General features: G+C 53.0%; 1 protein-coding gene across 3 annotated transcripts; it reads right to left on the bottom strand.

The window, feature by feature from the left end:
- Positions 1 to 991: 991 nt before the first annotated feature.
- Positions 992 to 18163, bottom strand: TMEM130 (transmembrane protein 130). 3 transcript variants are annotated; one of them, XM_036827665.1, is made up of 8 exons: positions 17859 to 18163; positions 11879 to 12184; positions 10204 to 10363; positions 7241 to 7407; positions 6407 to 6491; positions 4978 to 5180; positions 2882 to 2994; positions 992 to 2417 (listed from the first exon to the last, which is right to left on the bottom strand). In XM_036827665.1, the coding sequence occupies exons 1-8, from the start codon at positions 17941 to 17943 to the stop codon at positions 2229 to 2231; spliced, it is 1308 nt and encodes a 435-aa protein (XP_036683560.1). In that variant the 5' UTR covers positions 17944 to 18163; the 3' UTR covers positions 992 to 2228. The 3 variants fall into 3 exon arrangements, with proteins under 3 accessions (XP_036683560.1, XP_036683562.1, XP_036683561.1); XM_036827667.1 differs by having other exon boundaries at positions 992 to 2381; XM_036827666.1 differs by lacking the exon at positions 17859 to 18163 and adding an exon at positions 16578 to 16940.
- Between the last annotated feature and the right edge of the window lie 886 nt (positions 18164 to 19049).

Genomic DNA, 19049 nt, shown 5'->3' with positions numbered 1-19049 from the left:
GAATACTTTAAAGTAACTCAAGGTTTCATTTGATCCTCTAACCAGTTATCCAGGGCATGAGGGTGCCCTGCTACACCCAGGTTCCTTCCCACCCTGAACCATGACATAGCTGACCCCTGGGTGGGCGACCAGAGGAAAGGTGTGTGTGGCAGTACCCACCCCACGTGCCAGCGATGCTGAAGTCCAGGAAAGTTCCCTAAATGACTTTGCGCATTGAAAGTGGGGCCTCCAGGGTGGCACAGCAGGGGTGGGGTCAGGGTCTATGCACACCTATGTCCAGCTCCTCAAATCTTGGGGCACACCCGCTGGGTGCTGGGTGGTGGGGGCGACAGGAGAGCAGAGGCAATTAAGAAAAAATCCTGAACCTCTTATAGAAGAAAAAGAGCTCAGGAAGGGTGTAGACTCAGAGCTTTGCAACTCAAAGTGAGGTCCTGGGACCAGCAGCATCCGGAATCTTGTTAGAAATGCAGAATCCCAGGGCCCATTCCAGACACCCTGCATGAAAATATGTCATTTAACAAGACCTCCGGTGATTCTCATCACGTCCAAGTTCAAGAAGCCCTGCTGGAGATGGGAGGTTCTCACACTTGAGGCACCAGGGCTGCCCCCTCCCCGGGAGCTGATTCACGTGTGGCATGGGGCCCAGGGATCTGCATTTCCAAGTTCCCAGGTGTGCCCTACATCCCCTTCTGATCAAGAGTCCACCCCAGAGTCTCAGACTTGGCTGCACATTGGAGTTACCTGGGGTGCCTGGACCCACTTCCGGGAGGCCCTCAGGAGCCAGATTGTCTGTGATGCAGCCTAAGAGGCAGTTTGAGAACCACTGGTCCAAACCACTGACCCAGACCTGAGGTCGTAGCCAGCGGCTCCGTCCAGTGCACTTGCCAGAGAACACGACGGGGACGTCCTGCTGCATCCAAGAAATGCTCTTGCTGCTTGCAAGGCCCAAACATCCATGCACGGAAAAGAAAGAGACTCTGGCCACCTGGCATATGCTTGGCTATACTCAGAGCACACAAGCTTTATTCGGCAATAATGGCAGTATTTCATGAGTATGAGCTGCACAACAGTGGGAATGCTGTTTTCAGCACAAAGTCTGAGAGCAAACGATTACAGCAACAAAGCTCAGCCCCCATGGCCCTGCCTCCCCTCCCCAGGCAGGCCCAGGTTGCTCCCTAATCCTGCACAGTTCTATGGGGGCCTAATTGTGGTCTCCCTCTGCACCCATAACACACTCTCTGCACACCCTCTGCCTCCCCCAGGCTGCTGGGCCAACAAAGAAAGAGGAGTGGGCTGGTCCCCCACCCCAGGTTCCATCCAGTCCTGCCTCTTCCTTCTCAAGGCCACCCTGGGAGCAGCTGGGGGGACAAGAACACTGTCCCCTCCCCCTCCGGGTACCCAAGTCCCCAAGTCCCCGTGGCTTGACTCTTCTTTTGCTGCAAAGCCTTTTCCTCAATGAAAGTTTAACATGGACTCAATAAAAGAAGGTGCTATTTATAAAGCACTTTGCACTCACAAAGCATTAGCCCTGCCCCCACCCAACCCCCAGCAAGCAGAGAGGGAACAGGGTGTCCTTAGGAAGGGACCCAGTAGCCACAGGGACAGCGCACAAAGGGAGGAGCCAGGCCCAGGAGCTGTCAGGGCCATGTGGGAAAGGTCAGATTTCATTTTAGTGCTGACTCAGGGTACATCCCAGCAACCAACTAATTGATACAGAGGAAATCATCTGAAATGTCTGTGTGACGTGTGTGCACGCTTGTCTCTGTATGTATGACCTTTTGTGATGTAGCCTTAAATTATCCATTTGTGACCTTCCTTCCAGCTCTCTGACCTGGGCAGGGCTGCCTGGGGGAGGGAACTGTGAACCCCAGATAGACAGCAAATGTGCCAATAGGGGAGGAGTGGACGAGGAGTTGCCAGGCACACCTAGGAGAGAACAAGGACCACGTCTGGTGTTGCAGTCCCACTTGGGGCCTCTTCAAAGGCAAGGAGTGGGACTGACTGAGAGGGGCTTACAACTGTATAGATGGATGGATGGATGGCTAGGGGGTGTGATGGAAGGGGGCTTGTGGAGGCAGCTGGACTGTACAAACGGATGGCCGTCCAGGGTGGACAGCCCTGCACACATGAACCCCTCCTGCTGGGCAGCGTGCACCACCCTGCCCGCCCCTGCCCGAAACTCCCAGTCAGCAGTCAGTTAACGCTGAAACCGGGTCGGGGGGTGGCGCTCACACTGTGTAAGTTTTGACAGACTTGTAGAGGGGCGGCAGCAGCCCGTGGTTCTCGCGGACAACTTCCAGGTACTCGGATGGCGTCTCCAGCAAGAAGGGCCCACAGCACATCTGGCAGCAGCACCTGACCCCAGTGGGCGGCTCCGGGTTCTTGTCAGACATGGGGGAAAAGTCAAAATCAGCCACCTATGGTGAACAAAACCCCACTGGTCAATCACCCGCCCACCCACTGGGAGTCCCATTAGGTGGCCTTACGAGCTCAGCTGCCTGGCTAGGTGGCCTCAACGAGCTCAGCTGCCTGCTGGCAGCGTGCACAGAAACACCTTTCTGGAGCCACGCAGCGCTTCCCTGTGCCTTTGGCTTTTCTGCTGTCTGGGTCTTTCCTGCTTTCGGTTGCCCTCTCCCTTACCAGCTCATGGGCACGGCTGCCAAGCAAAGGGCGAGCATAGAAGGAGGTAAGTCACATTGGCAAGCAGCTAAATCATCAATCGGGCCCCATCTATGGATGCCTCTTGGGCACATCACCCCCAGCCTCAGGGCCTTGCTCTGACATCCAGACCACCTCCAGGCTCCCTGGTCTGGCCCCCCTGCCCTCTCCGCATATCCTGTCAGGGCCCAGGAGTCCAGCCCCCACCCCACCAAGCACCCACCTCCACCATGTCCTTCTGATGAGCGGCATTCCGCAGGGTCATGTACATGATGAAGGCCAGCATCATGGTGATAAGTGTGGCACACGGGAAAGCAAAGACAGCAGGCTGGATGCCTGGGAGTGAGACAGGGTGAAGTCACGAGCCTGGGTAGTTGGTGCTGAATACTAGCCTTCAGGAGGAGATGACACAGGGGAGAGAACAAAGCCCACCAGAGCTTTTTTCCTCCTTGTGTTCATGCATCCCAACTAGGCAACACCAATAGGCAAATCCAGGATTTCACAAAAACCAAGCTGGGGTATGTGAGGGTTTTAAAGTTTTACTTGATAGTGACTTTCAAGGGGTGCAACCAAATTTCCCACCAGAGTGTGGGCTGGACTTACAGTGACTTGCTCCCAATGAGCAGCATAAGACAGAGTGATGATGTACAACTTCCGAGCCTATGCCGTGAAAGACCTAGCAGCTTCCCCCTTGGTCTCTCTTGGGTGACTTGCACTGGGGAAGGGAAGCCAAGTTGTGAGGACACCCAAACAGCCCTGTGACCTCTGGCAGCTCTGGGCTCACTCCCTTATCCTGTTACCAAGAAGCAGCATGGCAGAGCAGGAAGAGCCCAGGGGGTCTTGGGTTCAAATCCTTGTTCTGACCAGTGACCTGATGGCAATACTGACCCACAAGGCTGCCACGGGAATGCAACCAGGTGAGGCAGGTGCAAGGCAGGCGATCAGCCAGTGTGGGTTCCTTCTCACTCCTCCCCCACCCTCCTCCTGGTAGAGCCACCATCATATGCCAAGAGGATCTGTCTCCCAAGAAAAGGCGGCATTGATTACCTGCAGTGCTGTCTTTCTCTGTAGAATTCAGGGGGATCCCGGACACTCAGTGCCCAGGAGATATTGGGGGAGGTGGGGCCCAAGGCCGCTGATGATGTCAACAGGTCACAGAGTCTGCCTGGCCCACAACATCAGCCAGGGCCAGGAGCGGAGAGTGGTGTCTGCTCAAGGTCTCAGAGGGACTGGAAAGACTGGAGGGGGCAGTGACAGCACCTGGTGCACTTCCAGGGCCAACCTTGGGGATGAGTGCAGCTGGCAGGGTGTCCCCTTTTGTTCTGTATGGCATGGAACCTGGCTGGGCATCTGAAAGACCATCCCTAGGGTTCTGGGATCCTACTTTTTCCTCTACATAAGAAAGTTCTTTTCTGGGGTCACAGAACAGGCATCCCCCCCCGGAAATGAAGGGTAGGACCTGATGCTGTCATCAGCCAATCCTGTGGCTGTAAGCCCGTGGCGGGACCTCATGATGTGTTTGGGAAAGGGTATTCCAGGGGCGATGGTTGGGCAGCCTTATGAACGAGAGAGACTGTACTGCACACTTTTTGAGCTGCTCACCCTCCCTGGGAGACTCACAACAGCCCTGTGAGTCCAGCACAGTCACCGTTGGAGATGCTTGTTTTAGTGGCAGCAACAGCGCCTGCATGGAGGTGATGGGGTGGCGGTGACAGCAGTGAAGGAGGGAGGGTTCGTGTTGGGGACAAGTGTGGCAGTGCTTAACGTATGGAGGGACGCTGACCACTGTCAGTGGCGGTGGCAACAAGAGAGCTGAAGCTGGGGCAGCACGGTGTGGATGGTGTCGGTCCAAATGGTCGGCGCAGGGGCTGGTGGCAGGGGTGTTAACGGCAGTGCTGATGGTGGTAAGGGTGGTCGCAATGGCAGCGCCGTCTCTGGCTCTTGAAGATGCTAGAAGAACTGTCTGTAGCATGTGGTGATGGTGGCAGTGGTGCTGGGCAAGTTAGCTGGCAGTAGCTGAGCTGTCTGTTGTTACTGCTAGTGGTGTTGGTGTGGAGGGTGGTGGTGGTGCAACTGAGGGGTTCTGGTAGTGGGGGCCAGAGCAGTTGTTGATGGCACTACAGAGTTTGGTGCTAGTGCTGTGGGTGGTCAGTCAGTGGTGTTGGTTGGGGACAGTAGGGTTATTGACGATGCTAGTGTTGCTGGGACTGGTTGTTGATGGCTGTCGGGGGAGCTGGCTGGTGGCAGCACACTGGCGGTGGTGGCAGGGTTGACTGGTTTTTGCTGCCTTTGTAGGAGCAGGGGCGAAGTGTCACTTACTGGAGGGCCACACCTGGATCTTGTGGTACTGATGCGTCTTGCTGATAATGTTCTCGGCCTGGATGCTGAAGCAGTAGTCCCCAGGATCCCTGAAGATGTGGGTCAGGTTGTAAGCCGTGCTGCCCACTGACACAGGGTGGCATTCCCCTTCCCCCAGCGGGAGGCACTCGGGCTTAAGACGCCAGCACACGTTCAGAGGGGGGCTGCAGGGAAATGGGGGCATTTTTTTAGCGATGGCTCAGCAAGGAGTGTGAGCATAGACTAAGTCCAAGAAAGCCCAGGCAGTCATGAACTTCAGTGTCCTTTCCGGGACAGAACACCCAGCTTCCCTGGCCTGCAGGGAACACAACGGTACATAAGAGATGGCTCGGGACTCCGAGGGGGTCAGTGAGGCAAACAGGGACGTGCACAGACTGCTGGAGGAGGCAGAATGAGTGCCCCAGTGACACACTTGGTGCACTGTGGAAGCACAGGGGGCGGAGGAGCGTGTTCTTAACGAGGAAGTCAGGGAAGGCTTCCTGGAGGAGGTGGCATTTGGGTAGGCCCTAAAAGGATGAGTTGGCTTTTGACAGGTTTGAAGGGGTGAGGGCATTCCAAGCTATCCACCTGCCACAGCACAGGCTCAGAATCTGGAAAATGCAGGTCCATATAAAGAATTCCAAGTGAGCATTCCTATCTCACATGACCTAGACCAGAGTAAAACACACACTCATGCCACTTCAATGATCAGGTCTACCAACCACAAGTAGTTTCCCCTTCTGCTCTCTAAGTACTGAGCTCTTATCTCCAAAGCCCCCTGAAAGCTTCCGGAGCCACCTCCAGCCCCTTGGCTTGTCTTCCTCCTTCCTTGGCTGCTTTGCCCCCTCCCGGTCTAGCCTGATTTCCCCCTGACGTCTCCCCTTGTCGGGGGATTGGGCGGGGTTGGTCTTCCCCACTAGAGTCCTTGGAGGGCTGGGCCCTGACCACTATTTTCCTGCAGCCCCGTCCATCCCAGTGGCCCCAGAGAGGGGCTCCCTTGTGGGGAGAACACACCCAGCGTCTCCCCATCTCATCACTTACTACAAACTCAGCCTGATGGTGTTCTTGGCAGGAGCTGAGCCAGGTTCTACCCAAGATGGCCTGCTTTCCAGGGGGCTGGAAAGCAGGCCCAAGGCACATACGGAAGTCTTTTCACAGGAGTGGTCCCTCACCTGCCTTTGCCTTGATGCCCATGTTGCAGACAGCCCCAAAAGGCCAGTGCTCCCTCCGCTGGACCCTGAGAACGCAGCCATGCCCGTGACTCTCCCATGGCACAGTCAAGGGTGGCATCATCCCTCCGTGAGCTCCTTAACTTGGGGCCCCTCAGGGATGGAGCAAGGTCAGGAGCCTCTGAAGGGGGAGTATGGGCAGGACCACAGGTCATGCGCAGTGTGCTCTGGGCTTCACTCACCTCCCCAGGAAGTTCAGGGTCACTATCATCTTTTGGAAGGTCTGAATTAGGGTAGGCCCTAAGACCTGGATGCCTCGAAGGGTTTCTGAAAGGCAGAGAAGACCTCATTATATCTGGTGGCTGACGACAGCTGTATCAGGGCTCGCGGAGTCCCGAGGCTGTGTGACCACCACCCCGTCCTCCTCTTGGCCCTCCCCAAGGGCAGGTCACAGGTCACATCCAGGGCACACCCGGGTCCCACGTCCCTGTCAGCAGCAGGTACTGGAGCCAGCTTAGAGTGACGGAGCCGGAGGAAGCAAGCAGGGCCCTGGTGAGCAGGACCTGGGGCTGACTTAGGGTACCACCTCCTCCCCGCGTCATCTGTGCCGTGTGCGGGGTGGGGGAAGCAGCACCCCATTAGCACGACCAAGAAATCTGCTGCAGCTGTCCCAGCACCCCCTCTTGCCAAAGCCGGGAGAGGGAAGACTGGCTGTTCCCTCCCTGTGCAGCCGACTGAGGCTGTCCCAGCCCCGACAGGACGGTCCTTGACGGGAGGCAGATGTAGCCGGGAACGAGGAGTGATGGGGATTTACCAAATCACAGCAGTGTCTGGGCTCTGCCACCTGGTGGCCGCCTGACCTCCTCCATGGCCTGCAGTGCCCCCTTGGAAGCGGGGAATGACAGACCCGCTCAGAGGGCTGCCAGGGGAACAGAAGAGAGGCTGTGCATCCGAGCTCAGCCCAGTGCCCAGTTGGAGCCACTCCGATCTGCAAGTGACCCAGCCCTGGAAGGAGTGGTACCCAGGGCTCCCTGATGGGCCAAACGCTCAACCCACACCAACCCCCAGAGACTCACCCTGCAGCTTCAGCGAGGCAGAGAAGTCACCCGTCTTCTGCAGAAAGCCCTTCCCAACGTCCGGTGTTACCTGCTCCCACTCCGCCACGACCTTGACCTTCACAGTGAAGGATCCAACGATGGAATAGTTATAATAGACCGTAGCGTCTTTGGTCACCATCTGGGTGCTATAAGGTGACAGGGAGGAGAGGACAGAAGTGACTCACGTGCCCTCTTAGAGTGGTTGTACAGTGACACATTCAGACCAATGCCTTGTAAGCAAAAACGTCATCCCAGCATCAGTCCCCAGAGCCAGCCAGGGCATGAGGTCAGCTGTACCTGGTAGAGTGGCTGCTGGTTGTCTTTGTATTTGTAAGTTACAAGTAGGAGAACTCCTGGCAACAGGTGCCTGTCACTTGCCAGGAAGTGCTCTGCACCCCGAGCCAGGAAACTGGGAAAGGCTGCGTGTTAGACAAGGACAATCTGGGGAGGGGAGAAGTATGAACTTTGGAGTTAAGACACACCTGGCTTTAAATCTCAGCTCCAGATTTCCTATCTACCTAACTCTAAGCCTTAACTTTTCTCATCTGAAAAACAGGAAGAGTCATACCTCCATCACAGGTTATGATATAACATATTAGTGTGTAACATCATGCTTTTTCCCTACAATTACCTGAATCACTTCAAAAGGAATTCTAGTAACAATAAAATATTTTTGTTGATTTGTTGATGCTCTTTATATATGAAGTTTATCAAACCTTTACCTATTACATATCTTCCAAATATTTTCTCCCAGTTTAACCTTTATCTTTTGGTTTGATTTACTTCTTTCATGTCAAATTTTAAATCTGATGATGCCAAATTTAGCATTTTTTCCATTCTAGTTTCTGCCTTTTATTTACAGAGATGCCTTCCCCACTGCCAAACTATCCAATCTCAGGGGATCATCTACATTCCAATCTAGTCCTGGTTCATTATGTTTACTATTTTAAATCTATCTGGAATAGCTTTTGTTAGGGATTAGATTATTTTTCTCCCAAACAGTTAACCAGCTACCCTAGTATCATTTATCAAACAATCTATCCTTATGCACTGGCTGGAAATAACATTGTTATCATACACTACATGTATATATAAACTTAGTGTTTTTTTCTGCTTTTTGTATTCTGTTCCATTGAGCTGCCTTTTCTTGCTGAAAATTATTTGCAGCTTTCTAAATACATTTATGTATGTATTTCTAGCCCCTTTCCCGATCACCATTCATCATCATTCTGCTTTTCTGATCATTTCTCTTTCTTCTTACAATATTGAGAAATTCTCTCATCATTTTTCAAGTCTTTTTAAGGTTCTCAGTACAATCTGTGATTTTATTCACATAAATCCTACAATTTTAGGCTAAGTTTATTCTCTCCGTTTTTATAAATATTATGAAAGATTTTTTCGACTGCCATTATATGGAGAAGCTAAGAATCTTTGTTTTGTAACCAGCCACATTACTAAAATCTTTTTAGTTCTAAGATTTTTCAGTTGAGTCTTTTGTGTTTTCCAGGTAAACAGTACTGTCATCTGTGTACAATGGCTTTTGTCTCCTCCTTTACAACATTTATATTTCATTTCTTTTTCTTATTTTATTTCATCACCTAGTCAAAAATGTTCAATTGCAATAGAAATCGTGAATAGGGAATTCCCTGGTGGTCCAGTGGTTGGGACTCCGCGTTTTCACTGCCAAGGGCCTGGGTTCGATCCCTGATCAGGGAACTAAGATCCTGCAGGCTGCAGCGCAGCCAAAATAAAAAAAAAGGAGAAAGAAATAGTGAATATAACTTTCTTTAACGTGAAAATAAATGCCCCTAATAAATATGGAGGCTGTCCCCTGGTTTGAGACAAATATTCTTTACGTTATAAAACCATATATATACATATATATATAAGCGTATATGTGTATTTGTATACAAGTATGTATATATGTATGTATATACAATATGTGTATATGTGACGTATATGTATATATGTATGTGCACATATGTGTAAAACTGTATATTTATACACAAAATTTAGATGAACTGTAAAATCTTTGTCATGTTCCAAAAATTATTCTTATTGGGATTTTTATTGGGTTTGCATTAAACTTAAAGAATAACTGGGGGGAAACGGACATCTTTACAATATTAAGACTCACCATCCCAGACATGGTGTACATACCCAGTTACTCAAATCTTTTCTACTTCTGTGGGTAGGAGAGGGATGGATTGGGAGTTTGGGATTAGCAGATGCAAACTATTATATATAGAATGGATAAACAACAAGGTCCTACTGTATAGCACAGGGAACTATATTCAGTATCCTGTGATAAACCATAATGGAAAAGAATATGAAAAAGAATATATATATGTATATATGTACGTAGCTGAATCACTTTGCTGTACAGCAGAAATTAACACAACATTGTAAATTAACTATACTTCAATGAAACAAATTAAAAAAAAACAAATCTTTGCTACTTCTCAGTAGCTCTGTAGTTTTCTTCACACAGGATCTTGCCCATTTCCAGATATGCCTGACCGACCCCCACTTCCCGACCTGCCTCCCCTAATTGGCTTGTCTGGAGAGGAGGTGTTAGGAGAATGAAGCTGGAACACCTGAATTCTACCATGTGAGTATAATAGCGTGTGTCATTGGCTGGCCAGGTCCCTCCAGAGTCAAACAGAGAAAAATCCTACCTACCTTGACCTGCCTTAAAGGACTGTTTTGGGCACCAATGACCCCTCTACTAGGTTGCAGGCACCTTGAAGGCAGGTCCCATGACTGGCTCACACTGGTCCCCGTGGACCCCGAGCTTGGCACAGAGCAGGTGTACAAGGCATGTTTGGAGTGAGAGAGAGTGAGCAGGTGAAGATGGGAGAGTACAGGGCACTCCGCCTGGGACGACAGGGCCACCAGCCATGAGCCAAGACTTTGGGGCATCAAGGGGGGTAAGGACATACCCGTCTCCGAAGTCCCAGCTGTAGAGAAACGAGGCGGTCTTGAAGAAGTTGCTGGGGTCGTGGAGGAGGAAGGAAACTTTAAGGACTGTCTTGGTGAGGTAGGAGCTGGGCCAGGGCAGGGAGGTGTTCTGGGTGACAACGAGGTTCCCCACGAGGAACTCTGGGACAGAGACCACGGGAGGGTGAGTCCACTGAAGTGGAGGAGGGCAGAGCCACGTGCCAGTTGGCAGGGCAGCCTCTCCCCCACCCGACCTCCTGGCTGTCACAGCCAGGTGGTGGCAAGAGGGGACCCTGCAGGTCACCGAACACAGAGGCATATGTCCCCTCCGTGGACGCTGGTGAAGACTCACTTCATGTGTTACATGCATAGCTCTGCTCCTGCACCCCTTTCACCAGGACCCTGAACTTTCTGGCACAAAAGATGCCCAGGACCAGAAGGAAATGCACAGGCTTTGAAAGCAACTCTTGGGAAATATTTCAAAGTATTAGATGAGCCTAGAAAAAAGGAGCAGTTCTACTGACCGCAGGTCCACACCCCACGTGCTGGGCTGGGTGTTCTACTGACCGCAGGTCCACACCCCACGTGCGGGGCTGGGTGTTCTACTGACTGCAGGTCCACACCCCACGTGCGGGGCTGGGTGTTCTAGTGACCGCAGGTCCACACCCCATGTGCTGGGCTGGGTGTTCTACTGACCGCAGGTCCACACCCCACGTGCGGGGCTGGGTGAGGAACACCATTCCGTGCTGCTCCTCTAAAAAAAAAAAATTAAAAGCTGATTCTTTAAGCAGAAAGTGAGGTGTGCTCAATAAAGCTCATTTGGAAATTGCTGAAAAGTGGAATGAAAAGAAAAGAAACTGCCTATCACGCAAACACAAGCATTGTTGATGTTTTGAAGAACTGCAAAGTATACGTGTGTACATATTTAAGGTATACACATGTTAAACACAGTTGATCAAATTGGTTATAGAATTTTGTTTTGATTTTTAAAATTTTACAACCATGAGTACTCCCCCAGGCTACAACAAACTCTTTGTAAACGTCATTATTATTCATTATACAAATTATATCAGTATACTTAACCAGTCCCCTTATGGTTGCATACTTAGCTTGTTTCTATTTTCTTCTGTTATTATAAAAACTGTGATGAACATCTTCGTGCATAAACCATTACCCAAATGGAGGTTTATTTCCTGAAGGTAAGTTCTTTAATAGACTGTAAACTCCAAGAAAGCAGGGACTTCTTGGAAAGAGAGAGAAGGGAGGGGAGGGAGGGAGGGAGGAAGGAAGGGAGGAGGAGGGGGAGAGAGAGAGAGAGAAAGAGAGAAGGAGAGAGGGAGAGAGAGTGAGAGAGAAGGAGAGAGGGAGAGAGAGTGAGAGAGAAGGAGAAAGAACAGGCCAAAGACTAAAATAATTTATAACCATTGATACATATGTATCAGCTGCTCTCCAAAGGGTTGTATTAATTTACACCCGAGTAGCAATATGTTCTTTAAGTGTCCATTTCAGCACAGCCCTGCCAGCAGTGCATATTACCGTTTTCTGATCCTTTGTTAACTCAACTGACAGCCGCGAAGGAACCATGGGTCTAATCTGCATTTATGTGATTACCAGCCAGGCTGGATGTTTTCTCTGCACCGAGAGTCTGAAGACAAATCAAGTAGGAAAGGTCCTCACCTGTAATGGGGAGGACGAGGAGACTCCTGGCCACAGGCTGGCACATCCCGCAGTCGGCGGCGGTGACCCAGACGGAGACCGGGAAGTCCCCGGGCACGTTCCCCACGACGCGGATGGTGGAGCTGAAAGCCTCATCTGTCTTCCCCGTGAGCAGCAGTGGGGTGTGAATCCAGCGGAAGCGGTAAAGGCGGGTGCTGGCGGGCAGGACCAGGCTGCCATTGTCATCAGCCACCAGGCTGGCCGTGATGGTCACCTCTGCCCCCGTGGTGGCAGGGCCATCGGTGGTGAGGTGAAGTTCATACAGGCCTAGGAACCCAGAAACAAAGGCCGCGTTTCACGAAGGGGCGTGGCCAGGAAACCCACCGCCACCCTCTGGGCCGGCTTCTGTGAGTCTCTTTTACAGGTGGAGAAATTGGGGGCCAGGCAGGTCAAGTGACCCGCCCAAGGGTCATACGATTAGTTCATTGCCCAGCTGGGATTCAAACCCAGGCCCAACTGACTCCAAATCCCACGCCCTTTCCCGTGTCTCCAGTTTGTTTTATTTTTTCATGCCAGCCAAGCAGGGCCTTACAGAGCATGTGTATGCTGACCTGGCCCGGCGTCTTAGCTGTGAAAATGACGGCCAGTGCATGTCACAGGAGGAACCACCGCAGCTGATGCCAAGAAGTGCCCCCCGTCGCCCACTCTTTTGGACTAACCTTTACATGTGAAACAAAATTCCAGTTGGAAACACAAAGCTGAGTCTGGACCCCGTTAAGGCCTAATACCTTGATGGTGGTACGCCAGCCTTGGGAGGAAGGGCCATTGTGATCCAAGCCAAGCCCCCTTCTCTTTGGTCTCAGTTTGTAAATCTGTAAAGTGAGAGCTTCTAGATCTGAGCTGTCCAATATGGTAGCCACTAGCCACGTGTGGCTCCTTGAGCGTCAGTTAAAGTGAAACAAAACCCACTTTCTCGGTTGCACTGGCGCATTTCAAGGGCCAGCCACGTGTAGCCGAGGGTCACCATAGTGGACACTGTGGATACAGATCTTCATTATCACAGAAAGTTCCACTGGACTACACTGCTCTAGGGAACCTCCAGGATTCCTGCAGGGGCCAACGCTGGAGCTTTGTGATTCCAGCTGGGTCAACTCCTTGGGGAACCTGAGCTGAAATACTGGGGATGCAGCTCTTACAGGGAACCCAGGAATTAGTTTTCTTTTTTTTTTTTAAATTTTATTTATTTATTTATTTATGGCTGTGTTGGGTCTTCGTTTCTGTGTGAGGACTTTCTCTAGTTGCGGCAAGTGGGGGCCACTCTTCATCGCGGTGCGCAGGCCTCTCACTATCGTGGCCTCTCCTGTTGCGGAGCACAGGCTCCAGACGCGCAGGCTCAGCAATTGTGGCTCACGGGCTTAGTCGCTCCGCGGCATGTGGGATCCTCCCAGACCAGGGCTCGAACCCGTGTCCCCTGCATTGGCAGGCAGACTCTCAACCACTGCGCCACCAGGGAAGCCCCAGGAATTAGTTTTCTAGGTTGCAAGCGGAGAATAGGGCCTGGAGCACATGGAATGGAGACCAAATAAGAGGCCTTTTAAATAACACTCCCCATCTGACCAACACATTGAAGGTAAGACTAATTGTAATCTGAAAATAGAGAAAGGTATAAAATTAAAAAAAATTTTTTTTAATAATTAGTAACAACCACTTACTATATTGGGGCATTTCCTACTATTCTTTTAAATGATGCTTACTCTGAGATTATATATTCCATTGCTGTTGCTGTTTTTTCAATTCTGTATCATAGGCATTTTCCTAAGTCATTATTTTTCACCTGCTTTAGATAGCTGCAGATTTTATCATACTCACAAGGTAAGATTTTAAAAATCAGATTTGTTTCCATCGTAAAAGTAATACATATGCATAAAGAATATTAGAAGTGTCCTATTACCTTACCCCCCAAAGACAACAGCTGCTATCATATTGCTGTCCTCCAGCTCTTTTTCATGCACGGAAGTTTTAAATTCAGTCAGAATCAGCCTCTGCACACAATTTTGAATTACTTTATTTCTACCTGACAACACATCAAAAGGATGTCTGCAGTGGCACTAATGTGAACTTCAGTATTTGCATGATAATCCCTCAAGCAGGTATATCTTAATTCCCAGAACCCTTCACTCTTGTCAATAGCACTACTGCACGTCTTGGTAACTATTTTCCTGTGATTTGTAATTTTCTTTTTCAGGTGAGACTTCTGAAGGGCCTGAGGTTAGAGAATGTCTAACAGTGCACACCTGGGCAGAAGAGGTGATGCAGAAGGAAGGGAGGAGGGCCCACAAGCCCCCCTCTGCTCATTTTACTCCCTCCCACCCCACTTCCCGGCAACATACACCCCCTCCCTTGGCTTCCAGTACCTCCTAAATGCTGATGGAACCCAGTAACACAGACTTCATTTCTACTGAGCAATAATACAGTGGCTACTAACCACACACAATTAAATATAAATTAATCATAGTTAATCACTTCAATGTATAATACTAACATTCCAGTCCCGCCATTGCACTAGAGCCACATTTCAAGTGCTCAATAGCCATAGCTCTCCCGGATAGCACCGGTATAGATCATTTCCTTCATCATCTAAAATTCTGTTGGCCAGTGGTGCTCTAGACCCCCTGGATTTCTCCCCTCCCAAACCTGCCCTTCTCTTCACCTATCATTCTCTGTCGGGTCAAAGGACCAGCTGTCCTAAGAATCAATCCCCGGGCCTCTGCCACTCTAATTCTCCCTCTCCATTACTACCAGCATTGCTTAAGGTAGCATTCAGTCCCATCCGGATGGATTACCGATACATCCTGAATGTGACCCTTGGCCTCCAGTCCTGCCCTACTTTCAGCCACCCCAACAGGCAGCTTCCTGCACGGTTAATCTGATCATGGGCCAGCCTTGGGGTGGAGGGAGACCACATTCACATCTTAGCACATCCATGCTGTAGCTTTAACCCTTTAACACCTGCAGTTCCCCCCAACATGCTCTGTCCTTCCTAGCCTCAGGGCCTTTGCACACACTGTCCCCACTGCTCTTCTTCACCTATCTGTCTGTGGATATAACCTCTTCCAGGAAGCCCTCCCTAACACCCCCCCCACCCCGCCTCCTCGGCACTCTCCCAACAGCCTATGCACACAGTTGTCACAACCCTGGGTTGGGATAAAGGTTTTCTCATCTCCCCCACTGCACTGCAAGCTCCTTGAGGGCAGGGCAGGGGTCATCCCCATCTCCCCCAAGCCTAGCCAGGTGCTTGGCGCATAGTAGGGGTTCAACACTGTGCTGTGGAGGGGCACCTGGAGAGAAGAGTGTGGCAGAGGGACCAGGCCACATGGCAATGCCCCAGGAAACTCTTCACCCAAGTGCTATGGACTGAGCCCCAACCCACAGCTGCTGGGGGGACCCAGAAGTACAGGATGTGCTCCCTGCTCTTCGGGGGCTCACGAGAGACCTGCTGGACTCAGCAAAACCGGGAGGTGAGCGAGTGTGTCCTCAGCTGCACCCCATTTGCCTTGCAGCGACGTTGCCCGCCCCCACTGGGGACTCTGGCTCCAGCCTTTCCGCTCACCCACGTTACACATTCCCTGCTCTGAATCCCTTTCCTTGGGGCCATATTTTGGATTATAAAGTCATTTGGGCTAGCATTGCAAAAGGGACCTGCAGCACATTAATCCCAAAGAGAGAATTCCAGACACAGAAGTTGCTCCAAGAAAACACAGTGTGTATTTTACATTGAAGGACCCGAGTCCCCAGAGGTCCCCAGGGACTAATGCTACTGCCTGGGACCACACAGCAATCTGCATTGCCCTAGGATGAGTCCCTCTGGCTGGGAGGCAGCATTTGGCCAGGCTGCTGCAGAAAGAGGTGCTTAGAGGAGAGGCCATCTCCTCCCTTCCCCTTCTTGCTCCTGCCCACACCCCCCAGGAGAGGAGCGTGGGCCGGAGTGAGGCTGGCAGGTGGCAGGGACATTCAGCTGCATGCTAATGGCCATCCAGCGTCTGCAGCAAGACAGGCGCATGTCAGCACGACGCAGATCCGTTGCCAGGGCAACAGAATCAGGAGCGCAGCCAGCTCAGCCAGGAGGCGGGATGGGGTGGGGGTGGGGAGGACCTGTGGCTACAGCCAACGTTGCAGCAGACACTGGCCCAGCTCCTGGGAGCGCCCCCCCATCCCGACCTGTCCACACGCCAGAGGCTCCAAGGGCACTTTTCTCAGGCTTGTTTTTAAAAAGCAGGTATTTCACAGCCCCCGGCTGATGCTGCCCCTCGTCCTCAGGGCCTAGAAAGCGTCCAGAACATCCAGGCTGAAATGGACCGGGAAGGCTTTGCCACCTGTGGCTGAAGGAACCAAGCCCAGGTTTGGTTACCTACCCATGCAAATCCATCTTTCCAAGTTTGGGAGCCCAGATGACATGGCCTTGGAGTACAGAACAGCCCAGTCAGGGGCTTACGGGTGCCACAGGTGCCCCAGTGCCCCAGAGCTGAAAGGGCCAAAGCAAAAAGTGAAGTGACAGCAGCCACAAAGCTTGACCCGTGGAAGAACTCCCAGCGCTTCCACCTGGAGCATGCACATTCTCCCTGACCACACAGCCTGTAGGGCCCCAGAACAGTCTAGAAAAGGGCTACATCAGCCTTTTCTCACCGCACATGTACACAGCCCAAAACACTTCCCAAGGTACCTCTGAAGTCTGGACAACACAACCTGGAATTAATGAACGGTCCAGGACACGGACTTCTGACTTCAACCCCTAGTGTAGGAAGCATGTCGTGCAGGCTGACCCAGAGCCGGGAAGGGTGGAAAGGGCTTCTGAATCTCTCTTTTCCTCCTGTGGGTTTTCCCCAACCCCATTCCCAGCTATTTGGACTGTATCATGGGTGCAATAGGCCAGGCTGGGAACCACACATGACTTCCAAAGAACTAACCCTCCCCACCTTTTTTTTTTTGGCAATTTAGGCCGCGTTGATAATTTCTGGACACATGTAAACCTAATGGACAGGAGACCCCATTTCCAGGGGCAAGCAGATGCTCCTGACCAAGCCAATTCCCACAAAATTCCCTTAATTCATCCTTAACGTGCAGGTTTTTTATTTTACCTTGTGGCTTTTATTTCACAAGTTTGCGTTAGATCTCTTCTTCTGTCTACCATTCTTTTAAGGTGGAGGGGGGGTAATGAAAATATTGGATAATATTTAACACCCACCCAATAGCTGCCCACGTCCCAACTGTCCCCTTAAAACTCTCCACCCTGGGTCCTTTTTTGTCGCCAAAATGGGGCAGAAAAGTGGGCGTTGGCCTTCGGGCGGTGAGGAGGTGGGGATGTTAGAAGCACGACCCGGGGGACACCGGGTAGGACCCAGCGGAACCAGCTCCGGGTCCATTTTGGAAATCATTCCCCGAGAGGAAATGGCAGATCGGCCTCCTGGGCGCTAAAATCGCATACTCCCCTAAGTCAACACAAGCAGGGTAGAAAGCCTCTCTGGATAAGGCCACATTTTAAGGCAAAAACGCTGCTCCGCGGGCAACCTGGCCGCGCTCCCTGGGGGCTGTGGCGAGACGACCGACCCCGAGCATTCCCAGACTCCCCTCAGCGTCCTCCCCCACCTCCAGCGGCTGCGAGGTTTCCAAACATCGGGATGGATGCGCCGGCCACCGCGCGGTCCCTAGGGCAAGGCCGATCTGGAGGTGGCAGCGGGAACGAGGGCGCGGGGAGCCCCCTCAAGTGCCGGTGACTTCAGCGGAGAGGGGAGAAGGGACAGAGGAGAGGGCTGCGCGGCGCCCGGCAGGCCGTGCTCCCCTCCGCAGCTCGCGGCCTCCGGGGAGGAGGGAGGTGCGCGCAGGGAGCACGGCGCCACCTCCGCAGCCCCGGCTCCCGGCGAGGCCGCCCGCCTGGGACCGCCCCGAGGCCCCGGGCGCGCTGCGGCTCGGGGAGGGCGAGCGGCCGGCTCGCGCAGCGCCTTACCTGCAGCCACCCTAGCCGGGGCCAAGGGCAGGAGGCAGGCCAGCCAGAGGATGCGGCCGAGGCGCGGCCATAGGGCCGGGGCCATGGCGGCGCTGGGAGCGGCTGGAGCGCGGAGGGGATGCGGCTCGATTCGGCTGCGGCGGCTGCAGCTCGTGGGGCGCGCGGCACGGGCTGTGCGGGGAGGTGCGGGCGCGGCGCCGGCTCGTCCTCGCCTCGGATCGCCGTGTCTCTGCGCGCCGCCGCCGGCCACAGCCCGCCGCGCCGACCCCGACCCACGTCAGGCGCGCCGCGCCCCCTCCCCGCACCCTCCCTCACTCCGCCGCACGCCGCCTCTCCCCACGATCCTCCCCTCTCCTCCCCGGTCTCCGCTTCTCCAATCTGCTCCCCTCCCTCCCTCCCCTCGCCGCGCCCCTCCTCTCCCCTCGACCCCTCCCTTCCCCTCCCCTGTCCCCGTTCCTCCAGTCTGCGCCCCCTCCCCTCCCTGCGTCTGTGCCCGCGCCCGCCGGCCCTGACTCAGCGTCCCTAGAGGAGCGCGCACCGCTGTGAAGCCCCGAGCAGGCCCCTTTGGGCTCTTTCTCCAGGTGGCTTCTCCCCTCATGACGCACACGGCTTGGAGATGCGGCTCTTCATTCAAGAAAAGTGTAGCACCTACTGTGTGCAAGGCGCTGGGCAGTGGGCCTAGGAACGTCTCGTGTCCCTTCGGAGAGAAGGGCTTGGGTGCAGGTGCCCAGGTGCAGGCGCTGGGACTGATGCCATTCCTCAGTTTACCCTCTCTGCACCTGCTGTAAAATGGGGCTTGTGCTCATACCTGGGCCCACAGCGACAGCGCTGTCACTGAGGGCCTTGGGGCACTCAGACAACCAAGATAAGGAGTGACCAGGCTGCTCCTTGGACACTCCCTGGCCTCAGCAGGCGCTTCCATCTGCCATAACGGAACAGAGCGTGTCTTTTCTCCGAGAAGGTGGCCGGCCTAGCTGACCTTAAAGACTGGACACCGGCAGCCTGGATCCTGGTCCCAGCTCTGCCTCTACTTTATCCTTGGCAAGGGAGCCCACCCAGAGGGGGTGTTGGATGGCTCCTCTCACCTGGCCGGCACTGATGGGACCACAATTGCAGGACGGGCTGCATGGGAGTGAAGGAACTTCTGGGACAGCTGTGGGGTCCCCTGAGAACAGGCCCCACTGGCCCCAT

The sequence above is a fragment of the Balaenoptera musculus genome, chromosome 15 (genome assembly GCF_009873245.2).
Source record: "Balaenoptera musculus isolate JJ_BM4_2016_0621 chromosome 15, mBalMus1.pri.v3, whole genome shotgun sequence".
Lineage (NCBI taxonomy): Eukaryota > Metazoa > Chordata > Mammalia > Artiodactyla > Balaenopteridae > Balaenoptera > Balaenoptera musculus.
This window is presented reverse-complemented; position numbering and strand designations above follow the sequence as displayed.

Bases quoted from the DNA above. Each gene is read 5' to 3' on its own strand.
- TMEM130 (XM_036827665.1), bottom strand. From the start codon at position 17,943: ATGGCCCCGGCCCTATGGCCGCGCCTCGGCCGCATCCTCTGGCTGGCC. The intron at 10,364-11,878 runs GTGAGGACCTTT...TCTCTGTCCCAG, and splicing joins CCTCGTCCTCCCCATTACAG to AGTTCCTCGTGGGGAACCTC. The intron at 7,408-10,203 runs GTATGTCCTTAC...GTCACCTTATAG, and splicing joins AGCTGGGACTTCGGAGACGG to CACCCAGATGGTGACCAAAG.